The sequence below is a fragment of the Arthrobotrys flagrans genome (genome assembly GCF_004000055.1).
Source record: "Arthrobotrys flagrans strain CBS H-5679 chromosome Unknown unitig_9, whole genome shotgun sequence".
Classification (NCBI taxonomy): domain Eukaryota; kingdom Fungi; phylum Ascomycota; class Orbiliomycetes; order Orbiliales; family Orbiliaceae; genus Arthrobotrys; species Arthrobotrys flagrans.
This window is the reverse complement of record NW_027137551.1, coordinates 459015-475975: the sequence shown is the minus strand read 5'-3', so window position 1 is coordinate 475975 and position 16961 is coordinate 459015. Positions and strand designations below refer to the sequence as shown.

Genomic DNA, 16961 nt, shown 5'->3' with positions numbered 1-16961 from the left:
TACGAACTTCCAGCAGGGACCCCTAAAGTTAAATTTATAATGGTCGATGTATGGTTGTAAGCTGTAGCAGGGCGTATGGAGGTGGGGGAAGGAGGCGGGGGAAGGAAGTGGTGGGAAAGGAGGGGCCGAGGTTTGATAGCTAGACTCAAAAAAAAAAAAAAAGCAATGCGCAGCCATTGCATCACCAAGCATAGATAGTACTTCCTCGCATGGAATTCGAGTCTGGGTTGGTCTATCGATAGCTATCAACAGACCGTAGATAGGCACAGAATAAATCCTTCAAAATCGAATGATCTAATTTATAATTTTTTTTATAATTTTTGGTGAAGATTCTCAAGAAAAGGAGGTTTGATGTCGTTTCTTTGCTCAAGTACCAGCGGCTGATGTATACACACGATTAGGATCGAGCACATGTACATAGCCAGCAATGCTAGGAAGAGGAGTGTCAGTAGCAGCATCAGCAATACGCAACATATGATGAGAATCCTAGGGGAGGGATTAAGTAAGACGAGTACCATTAGCAAATATAAATACCAGGCCTAGCTAACAGGGAACATCTTTAGGGTAACTGAAGGGCCTTCGCGATTCCCGATACTAGAGACCAGTCCTCGGTATATATCGCGTTAGATTGACAAAAGTTTTCCAGTCTGGAGTGGTTTGGGCCCTTGGGTCAAGATATATTGTAAAGAAATGGTATTTAGCTGAAGGAGGAACGGTGACGTTTGTTAATCGGGTAAATATCGCAAGTAGGCTTAAATAGTAACTTTGCAACTTAATGGATTATCTTGCTCTAAGGTATCCTTTGTGTCTAGGAAGAAAAAAAGGATTACAGTTGGCGAGGTTGGTAGTGCTACTGTACTAGGATAAAAAGATTTGGACAAACACCTTTTTTTTCAATTTACGCGTCCACCACCACAACCACCACCACGCCTACAACCACCCCCCCACCACCACTACCTCAATGGCCCTTATTGGCACTACTGGGACCACAGCTACGCCATAAAACCCTCAATTCTATGCACTGCGGCGCTATTATCGCACTACATTCACGTAGAGATAGTAACTCTGCTATTACACGCGCCCTTTAGCTTTACAGGACTACTACTCACGAATTCATGAAAAAAGCTATACAGCGAGGTACTGGGAAGCCTGAAAAATTACTCGGGTGTCTAAAGAAAACTAGTAAATGTATAGACAAGCTTTTGTATTAATCAGCTAAAATTAATAGACGGCAATTATTAAGTGAACTCAATATTAATGTTACTAATAACGCTGTAAACAAGCGTACTGTTTAGCGACAGCTTTTAGAGGCTAATATTTGGAAATAGATAGCTAAATAGCGTTCTAAATTTAAGCCGGAGCATGCCCGCCAGCAGTTGGTTTAGGCACGCGAGCATAAAGACTGAATAGTGGATTAATAGCATAAAATCATATAAAGTAATGAGTACTGGGTGAAGCGAAGCAACGACTTTAGAACTATGTAAGTATTCAGAATACTGACTGAAAAATAATTTTAGGAATGCATTAATCTCAAGTAAAAAGGGCCTGATACTAAAATAATAATTTGAATTATATTTGCAGACAGTATTAAAGACTCAGTTCACATAGTAGAGCGGACGATTATAGGCGAGTATTATATTAACGATATGTTAGCTGAATATCTATCTTAGTTTTACGAATAACTGATTGAGGAGCTAGAAACTATATCTATATTTATGCATAATAATGTCCTAGTATATACAGTTTATGTAATCTCTGAGTAGTTAAATAATCACGATATAATTATAATAGATTGGCCTTTTTATAGCTTTAACCTCAATCCTATCGAGTATGTCTGGCGTCATGTAAAGGATTAGTTACATAGATTGTATCTTAAGCTAAAGAATATTAAAAACAAGAATTAGGCTATAGAGTAACTGAAGGCTATTATTACGAAGGTATGGTAGTCTATAGCGGAGAAGTACTTTGAAGCGTTGGTAAAATTGATGTCTGCCTAATGCGCGGCCGTAATTGCAGCTAATAGCTAATATACTAAGTACTAGTGGCAATTACACACAAAAAATACAGCTTCTCCGCTAGCGAATGATGGTAATCACATGGTTATATTGTTATTATTTCATGTACTATTAATTGTTGAATTTAGCCACTGATTTTTGTGGTGTTGTTGCGATCGACGTTTGTCCAAATCTTTTTGTCGTCAAACTGTATACACCCATTTAGGAAATATACTCAAATTGGTTTGGTTCGGTTTCGAGAGTTAGCGATATTTTAAAAAATCGGGCTGTACCGATCAACTGTGCCTACGTATTCCTAGTTCCACTTCCTAGAATCTAGTTAGTGCTTCGCCACTCCCATCAGAATTCGCGACATGGTACTCATAGAGTAGCACCCGGGTGACATAAAAAGAGACGCTATATACATGAACTCAGAAGGCTGTCATTTTACCGCCAAAATCTATAACGGCTTGCAGCCTTTGAGGCAGGCTTTTCACCCATTTATTAATTGTCTGCTGAGTTATGGAGTTCCAACCTTCGAATACCAGTTCCTTAGTCTCGAGGCCGTCGGATGTACTTTCGTCGACAAAAAATGAAGCAAGCCCAAAAGCTTCGAGTCCCCTCTTATTATCTTTAGGCGCTTGAAACAACCTCAAAAAATAATTAGCCGCCCAACACAGCTTACAGAGATCCTTGATCATCACATCAATACATTCCTCTGTAAAAGATTTGGCTAATGTTATAATTCCGCATTTTGATAAATACCCTTTAATAACACAGAAACAAGCGGTTATATTTTGTTTAAAAAAATTCTTCAGAATTAAAATTCCTAAGAGCCTCGTCAGCTGGGAAGGAAGGTTCAACTCCGTAATTCTCATCATTAGGATCTACATCCAGTTGCCACGGAACCGGTGCTGCTGTTCCGGTTCCATTCCGAAGCCATTCTTCATACTCCCATCCCCTCTTCGCCAGGATGATTTTATTCGCAAGGTATACCATCCATCCTGCGTCGCCTAGATGGTGTTTAAGGGTTTTCAGAAGACCCGTGGTTCCCTGCGGGGTGTAATGAATACTTTGGAATGACCGATAGGTGTGTTTTAAAGCGAAATAGGCATTTGGGTGGCAGTTTTCCAAAATGTCGATTTTGATATCAAGTGGGAGTTTGTCGAGCTTTGGAATAGAAAGGTTCGGCGGGGGTGGAGGGGTTACATGAGGAGACGCTATGGAGAGATATGAGGAGATATGGCTTGGAATAGATTGCATAATTCGTGTATATTCGTAGGGATGAGCATCGATCAGTGTTGTTGTGGGGATCAGAGAAGGGGATCTTCATCAATGAAAATTCTTCTAAAATAGCTATCATGGGAATAAATAGTATGAATCCTTCTCGATTCACCATCCTCATTCTTCTTGATTCACCATCCTCATCCTTCTCGATTCACCATCCTCATTCTTCTCGATTCACCATCCTCATCCTTCTCGATTCACCATCCTCATCCTTCTCGATTCACCATCTTCATCCTTCCCGATTTACTATCCTCATCCTTCCCGATTTCTTCGCCATCCTATACAGCTTTTACAACGCTGTTGTGGAATTGAGGTTTTGTTTTGGAGAAACGGTTCGTTTGGATTTCTTATACTAGATTAATGGCGAAAACTGATTCAAGTAATATCTACAGACTCCGGATTTCTGAGCATTCTTGCAACCATCAATTACTACTACTGTACGCATATTTCGATACCATAGAGGCAAACTAACCAGATATCCAGCGTGAGAACACACTAACATTAACTACTGTTGCCGCTAACTCCATTTATCTATGCCGGCAACACTAGTCATAAATATGAATCGTATTCGAGAGATGCTCGCCGCAAGGTTGGGATATGCCATCGCGGCTAATTCGGCGAAACCACTACCTTCGTTGGGTTCAAATATGCCTCGATATTCAGTCCAGGCGATTTCCAACCGCCACTCAAAGTCCGTAGCGCAACGACCCTACAGGATCATTTCGCTGGATGGTACTACCAATCTAGACCGCATGTATGGTGTCGCTGGTTACCCGGTTGAGAAAGAGCTTGTCCGAGAAGGGAAGCTCGGAGGGGTACTACTCGACACAAATATCATCGGTTGCCTTGTCGAGAACGAAGCCCACACCGAGTGGGTAGATAAACTATTGGCGAATACGACTGAGCTGTTCACGTGTTGTGGTGGAAATATGTGTTCTATTGCATTTTTGATTCGTTAACGCATCTTGGCATTCTTGTTCCCTACCGACCTTCTTTCCAACCAATTCACTTTGTCTAACCAAGTTTCCTTTGTTCAACCAATTTCCTTTGCTCATTCATATACACCTATTTTGTATTATTACTTACATTTATATTATTCTCTTGTGTTTCCTCCGGCTTATAGGCGGGCCTACCGCCTACCGCTCTATACCGTCCATTTTACCTATGTATAGCTGATGGGCCAGCTAGATAGCTGGTAGTCTCCGAGAGACCATATCACTACCTCACAGTGTGAATCTGCGGTAGTAAGATATACGGCGAGTTCGGCAATTGTTCTGAAGTTGGGGTACACAGAAGTAATCGATCGGCTCGCAAAGAAGGAAGTGACTGTTCTGCCAGGGGTTTGCTCTGGCCCTGTTAGCGCCGAAATTACGCATGAAGTTCTAAGCCAGTAGTACGGGAAACTCTGGGAGTCGGCGATGGTTGCGCAAGACCCAAAAATCCAAGCGGAGAAGATACAAACGACCAATAAAAGTACGTGTGGATATTGTTGATATTAATCTTTTTTTCAAATAACCATGCCCATTTAAAGAGCTAGTGCTAATTCACAAATTTCCAGATTGGAGAGATATTCTGAGAGAGAGTAAGGACAAACTTATGTCAGCTTGTGAAGCCCATCAGAAAGGTCTCTCATTTCTTTCTCATAATTCCCAATTCGGGAAACATTTCGGAACCGCTTTGAACGAAATGGGAATCACAACTTATTTAATCCCAAATTCCTGGACTGAATACCCGAGTGGATTTCAAACTTGAAATCGGGAGAAAGATTTTGGCAGCCTGTACCCGTGATCGTCTTGTTGCAAACTCCTTACCCCCTTTTTCTTCTTTTCTTTGCAGTCTTGGTTTATTATGGGATTGCTTTATCGGTTATACAATTGGGTTCTATCCGCGGTTACTTTTTTGGTCCTGTGCGCGGCTACTTTTTGGTCCTGTGCGCGGCTACTTTTTTGGTCCTATCCGCGGTTACTTTTTGGTCCTGTGGTTACTTTTGGTTTTGTAGACTAGTGTTAACTCAGATTTAAAGGCTAGCCAGGAGACAAGGCCGATATCAAGTGTGTTTTCGTAACCGCATAGGGTATATAAGGCAGAAATTTTGCTCATAAGAAGCCCGAGATATAGGTATTTGCCCGTTTGGTGGGTGCGAGCCCATCTTCAGGCATGAAACAAAAAGTATGCTATGTTACTCTACCCTATTAAACTAATTACATAAAATATAGTTTTGTGTCAAAGATATGCAAAAGGCCGCAGGATGGCTCGCGACAGATATCGCTCTAAATAGTAATTAACATTTATTAATTAATGTATATGATTCGAAATCTTGAAGAAGCTTCGTATGTTATGAAATGGTAGTTTCTTTTAGGCTGTTCTTGGATTGACTCTTCGGCTGTCTGGGGGTTTTGTCCTAAACTGGAACCTAAGTTTAATAGGTAATGATACTGTCTGGTCTTTAGACTGTAAGGCAATATTTGGGTATGGAAGTTAATGTGACGCAGTTGAAGAGGATCGAGATAACAAGGGCTTTCACAAAAAGCTAGTTTAGATACTATTTTCTAAACTTAAACTTCTAGAGATGGGTCCACCCTATACCAGGGCATGGTTGGACTGTATATCGTGTGATAAGGATTGTAAGAATGCCCTTTTTTAATTTTTTGGTATAATCTACTAGCCTTAGAATGGGTTTTAAAGTTGGGGTTCAGAGAGGCCACGATGTGCTCAAATATGAGATAAAATCCATTTGGACGATGAAGGCTTGGATAAAGGGGGTTCGGAACGGCATAATTTGAGATCAGATCGTATCGAGAAGACTGTTGAGTTTTTGTAGTTACGGAAATATTTAAATTGTATCTTGGTTTTTGTGTATCTTGCCAGTGCTGAGTAGGTCTGGTGCACTAGTTGACCGTAATATATTCTACGTACGTTATCGGTCGAGAATTAACGGTTTCAGAGGTATTAATTCCTTGTTGAGATATCAATCCCGTAAACGTAAGAGCCGATGTTATGTCGCACCAAAATACCGACTGACAAATCGTGGCTCTGAAGAACCATGATGCTCTATTTAGAATTGGTTGCTGGAACTGTGCCGAGACTAGTTAGCTAGAACTGTGGGATACGTTTGAAAAATGATATGCAATACAGTGCATACCGAGTATATCCAGCTGCAAACCCTAAGTACTATCTAGGTATAGGAACCGTTCTAGGTATCATCCACAAAAGCCTCCTTAGATTGAAAGCAAAGTGTGTTATGCGACGGATTGCAGGTTTGAAAGTTTGACTAAGGTGCATACCACTTTTGGTCCATTACTTTTCGTCATTTTTAGATTCTAGATATGCGGAAAAGAGAGTCGTGCACTAGCGGGGGTCTTCGAGAACGAAAAGACAAAAGTGTACTTGCCTGTTGTCTGCAGATAGCTCTCCCAAATCTATCTGATCTGGAGGCTATAAAAAGAAACATGATTCCATTCTAGAAAATAATGCTTTATTTTCTGAACTGGCCAGGATGAAGAAGGCAATAATCTATCGGGGCAAATCACAATGTTATTTCTTCACCCTTCTCTCTTTAATTCACTCATCATCTTACGTTCCGTCGCAATCTGAAAAATATTTGGAATTGGCCGCTGTACTGCACCCAAGGCTCTCTATAAACGTTCAAACTCGACTCCGTCTACGTATTCAGAAATGAGTTTGAAATTATAAATTTAGAGCGGTGAATTATCTTTATCCTTTGCATTGATGCTTATTTCTGGTTTAAGCTTAAGGTTCTTATTTTGAGGCAATCATTGCAGGCCGCAAGGCTCTTCAGCCTGCAGGAAGAGTAGTTAACAATCAAGGCAAATCATACCAATCATCTCTGAAGACGCCACTAGTAAGAGCCGTGGGCTAAAGTCGCAGGCGAAACAATAATAGTCAATATAACTTGAGCCGCTTACGGCTGTCTAGTTCTCTTGCTCGAATAAATTATCTTGGAGGACGTGCAACCCCGGATTTTATCATTAACGTGTCCAAGTCCCTGAGCACGAGACAATACCAACTGATGTGGTGGAAATATGTGGTCAGATCTGCAGAGTGTTCTGTTGCATTTTTGATTGTTAACGCGATATCATGTATACTTTATACTACTGATACAAACGCCATGCAGGTTTATTACACCAAGGCGCACGCGCTAGCGAGTTTGGTTTGAATTTCTCCCACATGCAGGCTTGGTAAAAATAATAAAGTGACACTGGGGGTACTTATGTATGTCAGAATCTTGTGTTCTGTTTTATTGTTCTTGTTAAGATTACATGCGATGGAGCCATACAACAACAACGCTAATAACGCTAATAGCAACGTCATGTGACCATATTTCTGACAATGTAATGATGAATTAAGTAGGCAAAATTACAACACTACAACACACTGAGTTGTGATAGTAGCCAAGCCTCTCCCATCTTTCCTCGGAAAGGATTATATTTGTGTTGGACTGTTGGACAGAGCCCAATACAAGCTGTCTATTCAATTGTCGAGACTGCGAAGCTCAGCAATGGATTTTTATCAATTTCCCTGTGCTCAGCATTTAAGGGACTCTTCTCTTCCCCCTTCTCTTCCCCTCTTCCCTTCTCCTTTCCTTTCTTCTTCTTCCTCCTCCCACCATTCTCACGATCACTCCACTTCAGCTCTATCACATTACTTTTACTAATACTCATGCACACATTCATCATCACCAACATCATCAAAACCCTCTTAGCCTTCGCCTGACCCATTCATACGTCCATGCGGCTGCAACGGCCGAACTACGAGTTCTCCTGCGAATTGCAACTGCGCCAATCATTCACTCGATTCAAGTCTGATCAACCACTACTCATCAGTGGCCGATCCCAAGCCGTCCGGTCACGGCATTGCCAGATCATCTAGCATGCCGAATTTAATGACCAGCAATGAAAAGCACCCCGGGAAGCCAGAGACTGCCAAACCATCCGACATCATCCCTCTCTGCTATCCTATCTGCGCCGAGGCCATGGCTGACCCTCAGTTCATTGACCTCTTTGACCCCTGCTACGTCTCACCCGCGATGCTGCAGGTGTTAGAAGAAGACCTAGCCCTCATGGCTCCCACGGCCAGACAATTGACCTTGAAGATACTATCCGATGTGGTAAGGCTCCACCAAATACCGCAAGGCCGTGGAGGCAGTCGTGACGACTGCCTCCTTCTTCAGGCAAGTTTTCTTCGGGCCTGCTGAGGACGGACACAAAATGGATCCAAAATTCCAGGTCGTCGCCAACAAGCTCAAGAAATTCTCCGTTTCCTCTCCAACGAAGAAAGCCGTCAAGTATGTGCTGGAGCACGGAAAGCACCAGTACAATGCCCGACACACAATGATGCTGAATCCCATGCACGGGATAGTCAACCTCGTCGAACAGTACCTGGTTCCGTTAAGATGAATGAAAGGGTTGGTAAAGAGCTCGAACGTGCCTTCGAGTTCAATAATACTGTAGACGTGGCCCTTCAGGGCATGAATATTACGCTTAAAAAGATCTCGAGGCATGAGATGCCAGATCACCTCCAAAGGGTGCTCCAGAACGAATTCAAGCATTTAGAGAGGATATACTGGGGCATGCTTTCTACGTGTCCCTTGATGCAGGAGTCTGATTAGTACGAGCATGACTACCTGCCGTTGGTCGAAAGTTTCGGCCAAAAGTCCGTTGGCCCAGTAATCACACTGTTCAACGCCCTCTTTCAGGACCTTTGGCAGTCAAAAGCCAATCCCGACGGGCCACGAAGGCTAGATCCCTTGAGTCCCAGACGCGAACCATGGGATATCGACTTCTATGCTATGCTTACTAGTGTCAAGGAAATCTGCTGGTTGATCAAGGTGGATCCGAGCGTCAAGAAAGGTACGAGGAAGAAGGCATCCTCTTCGGAGTCCGGCCCTTCGCCGAAGCAGAAGAAGGCAGATTCCGGTTCCCAAGAGCCTGCCTCCAAGAAGAGGAAGAGGGATACGGATTTTTCGGCCTCTAACCCGACCAAGAAAGGAAGGGAACTATCGGTCCTGACTTGAATGGGATACCAGAGACCCAGCAAGCCCAGGAAAGGGGTGGGCTCCCCATTGTTGAAACCGTTTCGCCCTGTTGTGAGGGGACCTCGAAACTGTAGATTATCTGTGGAGGGTTGATTATCGGAAGGTGTGGAGTGGAGGTGGAAGATGCCGGCTTGCTTTACTGATTATATACATATAGAGTGAGTGCTACTAGAAGGTATGTTTTGCTTTTCTTCTCGATATAAGCGTACTCTAGGAGAGAGTATCGTGTTTGGTTGAGAGTCCCACCCTGCTGATATGATGTTTTTGTATACGACTAACATCGGCTTCCATTTGAAGTCGAAGGTCCTGTATGATAAACTTAGAATGAAGTTTGTTCGATATATGAATCGCGTCTGTTTTCATCTTGAACCGTATATAATGCCACTATTAAACAAACCGAGTGATGGTTGCTGTTGCTGGAGATCAACGACCTCAAATAGAACCCATGCCCCGGCACGATGTTCATTGTCAATATTGTTATCTTTTCAACGAACCAACTTTCTTGAGGTCTGTTTCTCACGGGAAAGCTATTTTGTAGTTTTTTTGATGGCGGCTTTGGAGCTAGTGGTGGCCTAAATGCAATGTGTTGTTCGGAGACCGAGACCGCTGCTGTTAGGCGCTGGATATTTATGGATGTCAGAAATGTTTGCGAGCAATTGAATTGAAGGACAGTGTAATTGAAACGACAAATTTTTGGCAGAAATTTTTTTTTTGTATATTATCGTGATAAAAGTTGGAAATTTTTGTGAATGGGGATTTTACTTCGTAGCACTTAAACCCGACTGAAAAACGAAACCGGGGCTTAAGTGCTACGAAGAAGTCTCTAGTTAATGCTGGGTACTAAGCACGAGCAGTGTGTTGTGCAAGCCCAGATGACGATATCGAGGCACAGGCCAGAAAGGTTTTTGTGCTCCCAAAATTCTTTCCATCATTGTCTCTGTACAAGGTAAACCCTGAATACTATACCACCGCGGCAGCGCTCGTACTACAAACCCTCTTACGTTACAAGTATACGGCACACTCCAACGTTTAATTTCGTGTGACGGAGTGGGAAAAGGTATATAACCCATTGCACAGGTGTTTGGCAATTCTCCAGCCTTTCGGACCAAAATCCCTTCACTAAAGAGTGGTGATTCTGACGGTATATTATTAGTTGAAGCGTTCACACACGTCAACCGAGGTCTAAAGAGCCTAGTCTCAGAACCAGAAATTATTAACGTGGCTTAAAATGCTCTCGCGACTAGCCTCTCTCAATCGGACACAGCTCCGATCTTTACGCGGAAGTTTCATTAAACAAAGGCAGTATATAAGTACAAGTGCGATATCCCGACAAACATTCACGGGTTTAACTACGTCTAAGCCACCAGCGAACGATACCCATGCTGGAATTTCGATTATCGTAGCTGAGTTCAAGAAAGCCGATATTAGAATTACGAAGATGGGTGTTCAATTTTTGAAAATTGCGTACGCTTCTGGGCTATCTTCCGAGGATGTCAAGGATTCATGGACTCTGTGGGGCGGCCTTCGCGAGGAGGTACTTTTTGGCTCTACTGACTCTCCAGATGATCTATACGGAACTCTAGACGACGATCCTAGGAAATCGCCTTGGAGGTCAGGCCAGCCTTTCCGCGCATGCATGGAGTCTAGCGTTTTTAAGGTCTGGGAGGCACTTCATTCTCGATCTGATTTGTTTAGGGAAATAATAGAAAACGTTGAAAATAATTTAATCGGGATCTATAAGCGTACCTGGTGTCCTTATTTGCGGGACTATCCACTATGGGAGTGGCTTAAGTTCATGCTTACAACCGGTATAATTGAGGCGGAAGATGTGGATAATTTGCCTGAGCCTTATAAACTTAAAGACATGAAAGCTAAAGCAACGGAGCTACAAAGTAAGCAATAAGAAATCATCTCAGCGAAATCGGATATTCTTGCGGCTCCGGAAAAAGGTCCCTCAAGATCGCACAATATGAATAGAAAATTAATTTAACAGCATCTAGACAAAGACTATATATATCGAAAATCCTGTGTTCAGGTTTAACTACTCACACTTTCCATTTGATTAAAGGTTTACCACCTGGTAAAGACGGTAGGCCCCGTTCAAACTCGGGAATACCATTTCGACATTTAAGTATTCATACCGGCATTTTCGTCAGAATTTCCTTGGACTCCAGGCTCACCTCATTACCTTTTGGATTCATACCATTATTCTGAACCTTCGTTTCTTGACTCGCGTCATCTATTTTCGGAACACTACTACCCACGCCACCAAGCTCACCATATAAAAGAGAACTAAAAGGACCCCATTTATCGCCTCCGCCCGATCCTTCCAAATAATATAGCTCTTTTATCCCTAGAATTAATTGCCGGTAGGACGAGGAGTACCTTTCGGCTGTCTGGGAGTGCTCGGCGTCTTTCTTCCCTCAGGGCCTTGGACCGACGCCAAGGAAACCCTAAGCGGCTCCCAGCGATACCTAAAAGGTTATTAGTTTTTTTCTTCTGCGCGTTAAACCAGTCCCAGAGGGAATATCCATGGCCTCGGGCCCGGTGGTTTTGCGAACTTGACCTTGCGTACACTAGGACGAAAGGTATTAGTATGTATGTTTTGGAAAAACAGAGAGCCGGGCATGATCCGTTACGAGTCAGGGTAGTGGTGTTTATTTACCCATCCACAATTTATAATAGTTGAATATATCTCGATTGCAGAATCAATATGCAATCAATTCAAAGTTTTCATCGCATCCGCAATCCTGACACAACTCGATTTAGTGGCGTTCAATATAACCCTAAATGTCTCATGGGCCATCCTTGGTTTAGAATAGCGTGATAGTTGGACCTCAGAAGCTGCTTCAAAACGCTCTCTTCCGAGGTTGAAAATCACCTCTAATTCATCACAGCATATCTGGAATCCGTTGCAAGTTGAAGTATGTTGATATAAAACCTAGACGAAGGAAGAGAGGCCCGAGTGTGTACATGTATACAGTAGTTTGATCTTAAAATACAAGAGTTCAGAAGTTTCCTCAGCTTGAAAGATAAGCTGAGAAAAATAAGAGGAGGTAAGAGACGTAATAGATGCATTATCACAACAGCTTGAAGTGGTGAATTAAGGTATCAATGTAGAGATTTATCACTAAGGTCACAATACAAAGCTCATGGTGAAGTCTGAATAGGAAAATACAAATAGTAGCTTACTTGTACATGCAAAACTAATCTCTGCAAGATGGCTATGTAGCTTTGCTCAATCCTAGATCGATCCGTGGCTACCCAATGTTTAATTTGTGACATCTTTAAAAGCTAAGCAATATTCGTTTAACGAGCTGGTTAAAAGATTGGTTAAGGGGAACAAAGCCTTCTATCGGCGACAGATAGTTTTAGCTTAACGAAATGTTATGTTGGTAATATATTCAGTAGGAGTTCATTGCTCCAAACATTTTACCTTACTTTACGAGATTGCACTACGGATTATAAGATGTAAACTAAACAATAGTTTTCAATAATCCAAGGGCTGTCTGAACCAACCACATTCTCAGATCGCCCAGTGGTTAAGATACCAAACTTTCTACATTGTATACACCAGGGAAAAAAAACAAATAGACTGGGAAGGCATTATACGGACTGCTGAAAGGCTGTAGGGATTTTATATTTTAATTAGTGGATGTTGAAAAACCGCCTTATTTAAGTAAATTAAGCAAAACCAGAATAATATTGACATGAATAGTTTGCATAGCCATAGTTGAATATTGGCTTCTTTTCTTTTCTTTTATGAAGAAATCTAAGCATCCAAGGCCAAGGCATGGCGGCAAAGTTTGATCCTAACACCGTAATAACGAAATAATGAGACCGTACCGTGATGGTAGGTTCGATCCGCTGCGCTGCAGCTGCGGGATCTTAACCCGGGAATACACTTCCCTGAAATTCAGATCTGAGCCCTGGATGTATGAGCCCCCCAACGGGAGGGACCGGGTGATGGCATGGTCATGCGTACCATTTCAGATCCTACACATTTACACGCTCAAATCTTGGGTCTCAGAGTCCCCGCCACCCAGGGATGTCACATTCATCTCTGCTAACTACTTTAATATAATAATGGAATCGTTAGGTGAGATTGTATTAGGCACTCGTAGACTCCGTACGCGTTCGCCGGCGACTTTTCCTCAGCTCCGAAACCAGAAGTAACTATTCCATCACCCTCGAGCTTAAGCTTCGACCTTAATATCATACACGTGCATATGGACGGTTCATAAATTTAAGTATAAGCAATTTCATCTCCACGATATTTTTCAGGACATGTTAACATGATTGCTCAGAGTGTTCACTCACCCAGCTCGTACACATGGTGGGAGCTCCGGAGAAAGCAAACATTTACGAGAGGCACATCACAGGTCAGAAGTTGTTGCATAATTAGTTGTGGGAATTTCGTCAGGCGAATAAGATTGTTGGTTTTGTTCAAGTCGCGGCTCGGCAGCCATGATTGTGTAGACTTTCTAGCTGTTCTTATTCAATCCAACTGTATGGTCCCGATCGGACGGCGCAGCATAATTATCGAGTTGCTAGCTCGATTGAATAATATTACACTACTGCACCTGAATCCAACAGTATTCTACAAGCAAGCAGCCGTGTTTTAAAAATGGCTCCAATGAAAATACTCCTTCTGTCCTTTACTATAACTATATGAGTATATACATACTCGAAAAAGGCAAGGTGAGTTCCTTGCGTCAGACTAGAATCAAACCTACAATTGCACAAGGTTAACACGCCGGCACGGATTTCCGTACATTGTATGGCAACGGCGACCGGCAAAGGGGCTAACTTGCCAAGGAGGTCATTCAAGTGGATGTTAGACCAGACTACTGAAAATTTATAATTAAAATCTAGTCACTAGACAAGTCTATAGTGTGCATCTCAACATAAAGTTAAGATTCGGGATGTCGCCAGTATGCATCATAAATGTTATGCATTCGCCCTCCACGTCATAACATCGCCAAAGGTTTTTCCAACAATTTTCTCGCAACTAGAAGGGAGTTGCTTCCAATGTGAATTGACAGATTTCGTAGTCCCGATGTTAGCTAGGGCACTTCTTGGAATACTAAACGCCCCCCTGAGATCCGGGAGATCTCAAGGGAGCGTCGGTGCCGATTAATATACCCGGAGCCATTTATATTATTACTGTGTGCAGCAAAGATCGTCAAGCGTGACCGCGATGCATTCCTGATCATGAATATCAAAATCTCGATAGAAGTGAAAACTCTATTACAGTGCCATAGTCTTGTCGCACGAAATTTTAGTATTATCTTTTGTACATAGGAAAGGGTATAAATTCTTTTGAACGACTATATACATTCTGGTATCTCTGGATAATATATACGTTCATCACATCCGCACATAGTCTGTCCCTATAGCTGTATAACTAGTACAGGAAGAGTCTACTGCGTAAACGTCCTTAGAGTTGAAAAGAGCTCCTTTAAGCGACAACTCTGCGGGCGTCCTGTCCAAGCTTGATGATTGGAGAGTCTCCGTTGGCAATAGCCTTGATGGCAGTGTTGATATAAGAAACAACCTTGGCGTTCTCAGAGGTATTGACGATGGAAGCAAGCTTGTATGGGAGCTTGAGAACTGGAGCAAGGACTGGGTACAAAACCCCGATAATATCAACGAGGATATCGCCGCTGATATCGATCGAGTCGACGGAAGCCTGGAAGCGCTTGACGAAGAGGTCGATGGAAGCACCGAGCTTGGCGTCGGCGGTAACCAAGGCGGAGAGACCCTTGACCTTAATGTTGGTCTTTTGGATGACGCCCTTGAAGGTAATGGTAAGCTGGGCTTCGCCGTCGACGTTGGCGATGGCATCGACGAGGAGGCCGTTGGGGCCGTTGCCGAGATTGACATAGGTAGCCTTGACGACTGGCTTGACGATATCGTTTACAGTGATTTCAATATCGCTATTGACGACGAACTTCTTGCCCTTGACCTTGGCCAGCGTCTCTGGGAGCTTCTGGTCGATCTGGCCTTGGACGAAGGAGGTGAAAGAACCTGGACCACTTAAGAAGTAGAAATCGAAGTCACGACCAGCTTCAAGAATCTTTGCTGGAGCGAGCAAAACACCAACTTGGCCAGCTGGGTTCTTGGAGTTCAAAGAGAAGCCGGTTCTCCATGGAGCGACACCGATGTCGACATTGACAGTGCTCTGGGAGCCACCTTCTGGCTTAAGGTTAAGCTTGAAGCTGCTCTGGACGGGGACCCAGCCGTTGGCCTCGATGGCATACTTTTGAGAGACGGCATTAGGGCCAACCTTGAAGGTAGCTGGTGGGCTGACGTTCATGTGCTGGTTGTCGGTACCAGTGACGGTCAATTGCTGTGACCAGTGGTTGTAGACATAGATCTCAGCAGAGGTGCCCAGACCGCGGGGCTCGACGTCCACAGCGGCGTTTGGTCTTGGGGCTGGAACGAGGGCGTTCACAGCCGCCAGGAGTGGGAGAACACGGATCAGTGACTGCATTGTGAAGATCAAGTCCGAATAAGAGACCGTTCGAAAAGATAAAGAGTGCTAATCAAACAGCTATTGCCTTGCTATAGATGACTTTTTGGTCCGCTCCTGGCTTGTGGATGGGGATGTAGAAAGATCGGCTCCCTATGGGCAATTCACCTCATACTTATATATGTCTTTCCGCGTCCTATAACAGCAGTTTCTCAGACCTCCCAAAATTAGATTGGCAGAAGCTCGCAAAAAGATCGAACTCAATAATTTCGCCTCTCTATGGTGCTGTCAATCTTGGCTTGGCTCGATCGCAAACAAGTAGGTAAAAAAAAGCCCCCGCCACGTGCACCGATGTTACTCAAATCGACGGGTGCTATTGGCTTGGTACTCTTGTCTACCCCGCATCATAGTGGCGGAGAAAGTCACTGCTATTGACTGTAAAGAGCAATCGAGAACCTAGGTGTGGGCATGGTTTCCCTGGTTTTCGGAAAGCTATTGGCCTAGACGAGTTAGCGTAGAAGGTAGGTAATCCGGTGGCAGCAGAGCTTACGGATTATCTAGTCTCGTATACGGTCTTCAAGCCTCTAGCCGAAGTATTGCAGGTCGTATACACCACGGCGAGATCACAATTTAAAAACGGATGACCCGGAAATGTTTACGCTTGCAGATCACAATGAATCGAATCGACGTCGCTAATTATTTTCCCGGTTTCGTGTGAGTAAATCGTAGATACCTTTGAGAACCTGCCAGTCGGCCAAGTTTTGCGGGGAAAGCATCTGGCTGCTTAGTACTTACACGCTGTCCGAGAAACTGTGTGAGAATAAGACCGGGTCCAGGGTAGTTATGGCAGGCCATCCCGTGCCAGAAGAGGAAGGCGGCCCTGACTGGGTGGCCCGATCGAGATGGTGTAGTAAAATGTGTGTTGTTCAGGCAGACGAGACTCGATATGGCCCATGCATGTTAAGATTCGATTGGGACCGTGGTGACGATGAGCGATCTGATACTTGAAATACTTCAATAGACAGGCTATCCTAGAGATACAGACGCCTTCGAGCACTACTCATCGACATTCGGGTCGAATCGAAGTTGACCTAGCTCGAGGACTTTTAAATTTAATAGATTGAGGTCCTGAATTGAATTCAACTATCGA

General features: G+C 43.4%; 3 protein-coding genes across 3 annotated transcripts; 2 read left to right on the top strand and 1 right to left on the bottom strand.

Moving 5' to 3' along the window:
• Nucleotides 1-8172: 8172 nt before the first annotated feature.
• On the top strand, nt 8173-9315 carry DFL_005513 (uncharacterized protein; the record flags this gene model as incomplete). The annotated part of the gene is made up of 4 exons (XM_067634784.1): nt 8173-8409; nt 8528-8586; nt 8661-8909; nt 9063-9315. The coding sequence occupies 4 exons, from the start codon at nt 8173-8175 to the stop codon at nt 9313-9315; spliced, it is 798 nt and encodes a 265-aa protein (XP_067489279.1).
• A 1249-nt stretch (nt 9316-10564) lies between these two features.
• DFL_005512 (uncharacterized protein) lies at nt 10565-11239 on the top strand (the record flags this gene model as incomplete). Its single annotated transcript, XM_067634783.1, has 1 exon — nt 10565-11239. The coding sequence occupies one exon, from the start codon at nt 10565-10567 to the stop codon at nt 11237-11239; it is 675 nt and encodes a 224-aa protein (XP_067489278.1).
• A 3558-nt stretch (nt 11240-14797) lies between these two features.
• Nucleotides 14798-15832, bottom strand: DFL_005511 (uncharacterized protein; the record flags this gene model as incomplete). Its single annotated transcript, XM_067634782.1, has 1 exon — nt 14798-15832. One exon carries the CDS (start codon nt 15830-15832, stop codon nt 14798-14800), a length of 1035 nt encoding a protein of 344 aa, XP_067489277.1.
• Nucleotides 15833-16961: the final 1129 nt, after the last annotated feature.